The 8,906-nt window shown below is 39.4% G+C and overlaps 2 protein-coding genes across 8 annotated transcripts in view; one reads left to right on the top strand and one right to left on the bottom strand.

The window, feature by feature from the left end:
- The first annotated feature begins 77 nt into the window (after positions 1-77).
- Positions 78-7,690, top strand: gpr161a (G protein-coupled receptor 161a). The gene is made up of 6 exons (XM_022680599.2): positions 78-271; positions 1,854-2,244; positions 2,778-3,496; positions 4,076-4,183; positions 4,629-4,745; positions 5,769-7,690. The coding sequence occupies exons 2-6, from the start codon at positions 1,874-1,876 to the stop codon at positions 6,038-6,040; spliced, it is 1,587 nt and encodes a 528-aa protein (XP_022536320.2). The 5' UTR covers positions 78-271; positions 1,854-1,873; the 3' UTR covers positions 6,041-7,690.
- Positions 7,587-8,906, bottom strand: part of dcaf6 (ddb1 and cul4 associated factor 6) — a 31,452-nt gene continuing 30,132 nt past the window's right edge. For all 7 annotated transcript variants that reach the window (XM_007227817.4, XM_007227814.4, XM_007227815.4 and 4 more), the window contains one exon: positions 7,587-8,865. In XM_007227817.4, coding sequence (XP_007227879.3) covers positions 8,822-8,865 — 44 coding nt within the window. In that variant the 3' untranslated portion in view covers positions 7,587-8,821. The remainder of the gene's footprint in view (positions 8,866-8,906) is intronic.

Raw genomic sequence — 8,906 nt, 5'->3', positions numbered from 1 at the left:
GTTTTATAGGGGGTGAGAATGGGCTCACACAGCAACTGCTGCTGTTTTTTAAGGTGGAACGAATAAGTCCAGCAAACCCGCTCCAGGCTCGTCCTCTTTCTCCCACCGCCGACCCACTCACTGCAGAACGGGGTTCTCTGCGGGGCGGCTGGTGGAAAAAACTTCGGGACGAGGACAGATAGAAGCTTCAGCACAGCGATAAACATGTGTCGGCTTTGGAAACGGTCGGACTGGAGGATGGGTGATGGTGTTAAACCTCTTTTTTGAGGAGGTAAGATTTAAGAGACGCTGAGGAGAAAGTTTTCAGCTTCTTTTCCAGCACAAAGCAGCTAAAAGTTAGCGTTAGCTAGCATACCTACCTAACCTACCGAGCTCACAGACTCGCTAACCCGCTGCTCCACACTCTCTCAGTGCTCTAAATCTCAGCAAACTCGCTTTTAATATGTGGAAAATATCGTGTGGTTGGTTCTTATTTAAAAAAATGGTTGACGGGGTTTTAAATTAAACATTTTACCACAACAATAGGCGAAAAGCGAGCTGTTAAAAAAAGCTAACGCGGCTAGCTAACTTAGTTACATTTACCGTTAACCTTAAACTGCTCCGTTAGCTAACTAGCTAATTAGCTAGTGCTTAAGAAAAGTATACGTTCGCTAAGCTAGCTTAATAATTAACGTTAGTTACCACGAAATAAATATATAAAATATAACTTACAGCTCTGGAAAAATAAGGAGAAATCAATATTTGATGGAATAACCCTTGGAGCATGTTCTCCTCCACCAGTCTTACACACTGCTTTTGGATAACTTTATGCTGCTTTACTCCTGGCGCAAAAATTCAAGCAGTTCAGTTTGGTTTGATGGGTTGTGATCATCAATCTTCCTCTTGATTATATTCCAGAGGTTTAACGTTAAACTGCCCAGTAAGCTAGCTAACTAATTCTTTAACACAAAAAAAAATATGTAAAATGTGCAGCTCAGGAAAATATTAAGAGACCACTTCAGTTTCGAATAGACGTGTGTATGAGTAAAATTAACATTCTTGTTTTATTCTATAAACTACAAACAACATTTCTCCCAAATTCCAAATAAAAATATTGTCATTTAAAGCATTTATTTGCAGAAAATGAGAAATGGTTAAAATAAAAAAAAGATGCAGAGCTAGCTTTCAGACCTCAAATAATGCAAAGAAAACAAGTTCATATTTTTAATCACAGTTTTCATGCATCTTGGCATGCTCTCCTCCACCAGTCTTACACACTGCTTTTGGATAATTTTATGCCATTACTGTTGCAAAAAATCAAGCAGTTCAGCTTCGTTTGATGGCTTGTGATAATATTCCAGAGTTTTTTTTAATTTGGAAAATTAACGCATCGATTTTAAGTGGCCCCTTTTTTTTAGTATGTTTTACTCTTGCTCAATTACACAACTAAAAGCCAATTTGTCATTTAATATTAACCATGCTAATTTCTTAACAGTTGTTAACGTTATCTATAGTGCTTTTTTGTCTATATTTATGCCCAGAAAATGGTGCACGAGTTCATATAGAAAGACTTTGTAGGACTGACTTGCTTTGTATGTTTGGGCACAAATTAGCCCTGATTAAACAGCCTAATAGGTGAACTTAGTCCAGGAACAAATGCTGCATTGTGTGACCAGATGGGTAATCCTCAGGGATTTTTAATGAAATACATCAGCTGGTCTCTGGGGGCCTCAGCTGGTCTCTGCACACAACACGGTGTTGACTCATTATCTGCTTTGATTCCCTTGGATTTCCTTACAGAATACACAGAGGGCTGTTCATTTTTTTGATTTGGGTGCTTGTCATTTCCTCATGAGATCTTTTTTTTCTTCCAGGTACATAGCAGTGTCCCACTATGAACAGCAGCAGGAATGGGACAAATGGCACAGGGGTGGGGAATGCCACTGGGAGTCTGGATGCGGAGGGGACGGTGGTGTTGGAGTCAGCCTCCATCATAGTCATCGCCTTATTCATATGCGTTGGGAACCTGCTCATCGTGGTGACGCTCTACAAGAAGCCCTACCTGTTGACACCCAGCAACAAGTTTGTCTTCAGTCTGACGTTTTCCAATCTGCTGCTCTCTGTGCTGACGCTTCCCTTCGTGGCTGCCAGTTCCGTGCGGAGGGAATGGATGTTTGGTGTGGTGTGGTGCAACTTCACAGCCTTGCTGTATCTGCTGGTCAGTTCAGCTAGCATGCTCACACTTGGAGCCATTGCCATTGATCGGTGAGTAAACTGTGGTTCAGTGCTGATGCCATGTGTTTTAAATTAAATAATTAGTTTAATAAATACTCTGGTGGTAGAAGTCAGATGTACACTCTTGGGAAACGCTGTTCACGCTTGGATAAATATACAAATGTGGTAGATTTTGTAGGTCAAGCTGGTAGGCCAAACATGCCACATGGCTTAAAGAAAGCATTGCTTGTCTGAATTTATGGAGGCTGTGTTCACGTGCCATAATCCATTTAGCATTTGGTAATGGCTAGACTAGGTTCAATGGGTTCTCTATGTTTGTGAACAAGATACACACTGAGAGAATCAGACATTCAGTGAGTGCCTTTACTCAAAGCTAGGAGTCATACTTTTGGGAACTTGTGATTTACAAAGAGGGTATATACAGCAAAGATGTTGTGTGGACATTATTTTTGCCATCTGGAAGAATTTACAGAAAGCACTCTTTGTTATTCCTTTGACTCATGTGTCTCTTGTAAGGAGCATTTGGCAACTGTTTTAATTCTTATATTCTTTCATGATTGTAGGTATTACGCTGTGTTGTATCCTATGATCTACCCCATGAAGATCACAGGAAACCGGGCCGTTGTAGCAATTGTTTACGTCTGGCTTCACTCCTTGGTGGGCTGCCTGCCGCCTCTCTTCGGGTGGTCCACGTTCGAGTTTGATCGCTTCAAGTGGACCTGCACGGCGGCCTGGCACCGAGAACTCAGCTATACTGCCTTTTGGATCACATGGTGCTGCCTGCTTCCCCTGGTAGCCATGCTAGTGTGCTACGGAGTTATTTTCCGTGTGGCTCGTATTAAAGCACGGAAGGTGTACTGTGGGACGGTGGTGGTCGCTCAAGAGGAGTCCACATCTCAGAAGAACGGTCGAAAGAACTCAAACACCTCCACCTCGTCCAGTGGCAGTCGCAAGAGCCTTGTGTACTCAGGCAGCCAGTGCAAGGCTTTTGTCACCATCCTGGTGGTAATAGGGACATTCCTAGGCACCTGGGGTCCTTATGTGGTTGTGATTGGGACGGAGGCGTACTGGGGAAAAGACTGTGTTTCTCCACGGCTGGAGACGCTTGTGTCCTGGCTATCCTTCACAAGCGCAGCCTGCCATCCACTCATCTATGGCTTGTGGAACAAGACTGTACGCAAGGAGCTGCTGGGCATGTGCTTCGGGGGGCGCTACTACAGAGAGTCATTTGTAATACGTCACCGTACGTCACGGCTCTTTAGCATCTCCAACCGAATCACAGGTAAGTGAAAAAGTTGACTGGCTTAATTTGTCACTCTATATATGCCTATAATATGCAAAACCAAATGTATGGTTTTATACTTTTAAGTTAAATTTGGCTGTATATGTTGTTAAGGAGTGAACTGTTCACACACCAGTCTATAAATGGAAACTTAGCTGCAGAAACTGCTTTTTTTAAGATACAAAAAAATAAACCTATAAAACCAATCTAGTAATAGTGATCCTAAAACATGCAGTAGTGTAAACATATTCATACACATTTTATACATTTTCAACAGAATTAGCACTTTTCTTCTTCAGACATGTTTTATCTAAATTGTAAAGAATCAGTGCTATATTTTAGATATGACTGATGCATTTACCCAATTAAAAAAAAAAAAAAAAATCAATTCAGATCAATATTGCAGACAGATTATTATCACATACATTTTTATCTGAACATTTTGAAGCTTATATTTGATGCCTTGACAGGAACCAATTCATTTACATGTCCTCTTCTTTAAACTACAGCTGTATTTATATTACTGTACAAATACTCTATCTGTGTCTCAAATGCATCACACCTGGTTTTCTCCTTCAGATCTAGGAATGTCTCCTCACCTGACGGCCATGCTGGTGGGTGGAGGGCAGCTTCTGGGTCCCAGCAGCAGTACAGGAGACACTGGCTTTAGCTATACTCAAGATTCTGGTATGTCTGCAACACAGGAAGCTCACCCAGCCGTGCACCACTCCAAACACTGATTACAGCAGCTAACAGAGCTTTTATCGCAGTTGGCAAAACTACAGAGCAGAGAAATGTTTTGTTTCCTGTGCATCATTAGAATCTGAGAAGTGATTCTAGACAGAGGGCTGTAGTCAGAACTTAGTCACAAACTGCACAAAGATCATTGTTAATTTGTGACCCCAACATCATATTAAACAAATGTCTGCCATTTAAGATGATATTTAATCTCTGCAGAAACTGTGCCTGGAACAGAAACATATATAAAACATATCTAAAACTACAAATTCTGTAGTTTTTTTAGACTGTAATCAGGATATGTAATAAAGATTTCAAAAATATGTTGTGCTTTGTGTTATGGTAAGACTTGTCTATTTTAGTGATCCTCACTGTTGTTTTCTTCATCCTTCAGCTACAGATGTCATGCTACTAGATAACTACTCAGAAGTCTCCCACTCTACACACTACAGCGGAGTTAAGAGAAGAAGCTCTGTCACGTTTGAGGACCAAGTGGAGCAACCTTGCAAAGGTATTTTATGCATTGTTTTTGTGTCCATTTTACATTTCTCCCCCATCAATTTATCCATGTAATACACAATTATTGGAATAACAGTATGTAAATTGATTTAAGTATTGCCTCAGTGGATGGCTTGGTAATGCTCACACTTGTACACACTTACTCACACTGAAGTTTTCAGGTGTTATCTTGTGAATTAGGATGAACACTGGCCAGCATACTTTTGGAATTGAAATATAATTTACTGGTTTTCGAACAAGGCATGGTAGTTTAAAGCAATGGACCCCAGTTGTCAACAAGGCACCTTGTAGATCCAAGGCTAATATGGGTGTTCCATATAATCGTGTATTCTCATAGCCTGGGTTGAGGTTGACTAGTCCGCCTAAACATGTCCGTAACCATTGCACGCTACCTTTTACACCACATACATTACAACAAGCCATTTTTGGTGGGAGTGGGCGGTAACGGGACTAAAACAATCAGGAGGGGGTTTAAAAAAGCAGTCCCGCACAGACCTCTACTTCAGTCTATTGGATGGAATTTTGTATCCAAGGCACAGTCTTTCTCATCATGTTTGTTAGCATAGCTGGTATAGTTTGGATCCTCATGGTATCTGCAGATCCTTGAAATGTCCTAAAGTGTTTTATTAATTTAGCAAAAAATTCATTGAATCCATCTTCCAAGTGTCTTAATTCAGTTTCTACATTTTAAATGCAAGTCTTGTGATTTAACAGCAGACTAAACACCATCCTTTATGAATTCAATGGGCACAATTTTCAGTCATGTTCATGACTTTCTTTTAGCTAATGGAGACAGCACTGTAGGCATGGGGAATGTACAAAATGTTAAATTTGTGTGCAAATCTGTTACTTTGTTTGAAAATAAGAATCACTTGTTTACTGTAAGGTCTGTTAACTTAATAATTTTATCATGTGACTTTTGAGGTTTTCTTGTGAAAAGTTGAGTAGTATTTAAAAGTCTTGCATGTTTCCATACCTGGTCCAAGTCTTACCCACAATTTTATGTTTTATCCAGGTGACAGCCAGACCGTCCATGTCACTGCGGACATTCACAAGTCTCTAGACAGCTTTGCACTGTGTCTGGCCAAGGCTATAGAGAGTGACGCAAAGCTGCAGCTTTTCGGCGAAAACCCAACGATCCCCAGCAATCTGCTAATCGCACGCCCCTCACAGCGAGGGCCTCGCTACCTTAATGGACAAAGACTTAGGATGGAAAGCATAGATGAAGGTATAGTCAAAGATAATGAGCAGGAAGATGAAGAAATCACCCAGGAGTGCTATGTATAGTGTCTTCGTCTACTGCACATCAAAGTACAGTATGGATTCTGCTCACTGTGCAAATTGCTGCCTTATATTGTACAGAATGTACCTAATCGTGTACACACAGGTCCTTTTGTATAGTTTTTGTAATTCATCAGCAAAGGAATATGGAGGTTTATATTGGTGAATATGGTACACTCTGAGTTTAATCTGGTGTGAACAAGCATCCTTTCCTGGGTTCTCAGGAAAACGTCTCTGTATGAGTAAAAAACAGGAATGTATTCACCTGTTCCCTCGCTTAAACGTTAAAGCAAAAAAACGGAAGACTTTGAAACGTGGTACTCTGCCCATATGCTGACCCTTTTCTTACAAGAAAATAATGACCACTATATTTAGCAGTATTTTTATGGTATAGAATAATATTCCTCACATACTGTATATTAGGATCAATATTATGCTAGATTCTTGTATTATTCTCTTTTGTATGAAGATCCCATATGCTAGCTATTCTTTAAACAGTTAATATTGTATTCCTGTTTACATGCAAAGACTGTAATGTTCAGCCTGGAGGAGTATGGTACCAGAAAGATGACGGAGTGTATAAAAAAAAGGCTGCCATGAGGTGCAGTATTCTGACCAGTATGTGTATGTGCCAATATGGATGTAACTTTGCAAATGTGTACTGCTTGGAATAGATACATGTAGACCAACTGAAATAGCCCAGCAATAGATCTTGTGAGATTTAATGCTTTAAAACAGTCAAAAAACAGTAGCTCTGTACTCCATTCAGTACAGAACAGTACTGTGCAAAAGCCAGAGACTGACTCACTTTCATTTTCTCCAAAATTCAGTCCTAGATGCTTCATGCTTCTTCTGAATGCATTTTAAGATTTTGCTGTTTGCAGTAGGTTTAAGTGGTTGAAGTTTCATAATCATCCAAGAAGCGTCTCAACACTTATTAGCTGCCCCAAATTGAAAGTCACTGCCCTAAATTATACTATATTTAATTTTTCATATAGTCAACAGCCTTATGGCTATATGGCGTAATTTATATACCAAAACTATTTAAGGACATGTATTTTTAGAAGCAATGTAGTTATTGTTGTATACTTTTGTAACAATATACATTTGTTACAGTATTATTTCATATAGTCAGAATTTTTACAGTCCATCTAATTTAGGTAATAAAATATTGTTACCTAATTGTTACCTAAAATTGAAAAAATGCAGTTTAAAAAATGCATTAAACGAAATCAGAAATGTTAATATATGTAACATCAATCACATGTTTTGACTAGAAAGTCTCTGACTTGTGCACAGAACTGTATAATAATTGCACTTGAAAATATATGAAGCCTCTGATGTACGGTACTGTTTATTGTGCATGCCTTTTTGCCCTCAGTGCGTGCCAACTGAAACAAAGAGGTGTGCAATTTTACATTCAAAGAATTCCTGTGGAATGTTTTGGAAAATGCATTGTGAATCAAGTTTTATATCTAAATCCACCAAAATCAAGATTTGTGGTGCTGAACAAATGCCTTTGAAACAAACCAATGCCATAAAGAGATTGGAGTTGGGGATTTCTTGTAATGGTTTATTGCGATCCAAAAAAAACATTTTGCTTATCCATTTCAAATGTAATAATAATTAAATCCTTTTAAAAGGTACTTTTCAAAATACGTTCAGTGTCCATATTTCACAGCACATTCATTACCATAAATACTCATTCTCTCCTTTATACTTCGTGTACAGCTGAAGTTCTCGTGAGGGTACAACTGGTGGACGAGGAAGAGACGGCTCACATTCCTGAATGGTGTGAAATGACTGGTGTAAACCACCGCAGGGAACAAGGGCTGAGGCAGAGCCATTTTTTCGGCTTCCCTATAGTCAGTGGCCACTTAGCAGAGTGCCCTGGCCAGCAGCTGCCAAAACAAATACCATCTGTCCTGTTAGTGAAACATTCAAAACAATGCACTGCCAGCTCTCCTTAAGCAGAACCACTTCAGCTGATAGCAGTGAGCCACACCGATTAAACAAAAGCAACTGCTGCACTCAGACCCGCTTCATTTTACACACGCAGTGCGCTTTACTACAGCCATGTCCGACATTCAGATTCCAAACCCTATAGATCGTACTTGTGCTCTGTAGACAAGGCAGTTAATTTCTGATTCCAAACAAACAGGTCACTCCTGGAAGAACAAAAGGAGAATTCGCAAGATAGAAAATGCCAGTCTGTCTTTACACAAACCACACACTGAGTACAGATGAAAAACTGAAAATCTGAATCGTTTTCAGCAACGAAAACGTAAAGCATGATTTCATGTCTTGACATGCATACTCCATGTGCACAAACATTTGAAGTATTTAGTGATACAATGCTACAAAAAAAAAGAAAGAAAAACTAACACACGCGCACGCACACAACACAAGCTCAACCATTTGCGCAACAAAAATATTGCACTTAAATATTCTCTGAAGCACCTGTCACCTACATTCCTCTTCCCACATTTTCATTTTTAAATATATTTTAATATATATATATATATATATATGTTTATATATTTATATATTGCCCCTGTTTTCATTTTTGTTTTTCATTTTCCCTCCCAGATGCCTTTTACTCGTGTTTGGAGTAAATCAGTAGGAAAGCTGTTTTGTATTTTTTTTTCTTTTTTTTCTTTTTTTAAAAGAGTACTAAAAATGGATCTAACAAGGGGATATTCTACACAATAATCTGTACAAATTGCAGATATTTAACTGTTTCAAAGCAAAAGAAACAGCTTATTGGGGATGGGCGTCACAGCAGGGCTACTGTTCATCCTCGTTCTCCTGTCCGGAGCCCTCAGAGCGATCTGTAAGGAAGAGAAAAGAGACTAGCTGGTGAGAGACCAAA

Source organism: Astyanax mexicanus, chromosome 11 (genome assembly GCF_023375975.1).
Source record: "Astyanax mexicanus isolate ESR-SI-001 chromosome 11, AstMex3_surface, whole genome shotgun sequence".
Lineage (NCBI taxonomy): Eukaryota > Metazoa > Chordata > Actinopteri > Characiformes > Acestrorhamphidae > Astyanax > Astyanax mexicanus.
Note: the sequence above shows the minus strand (reverse complement) of the source record. Positions and strands in the feature narration are given on the sequence as shown.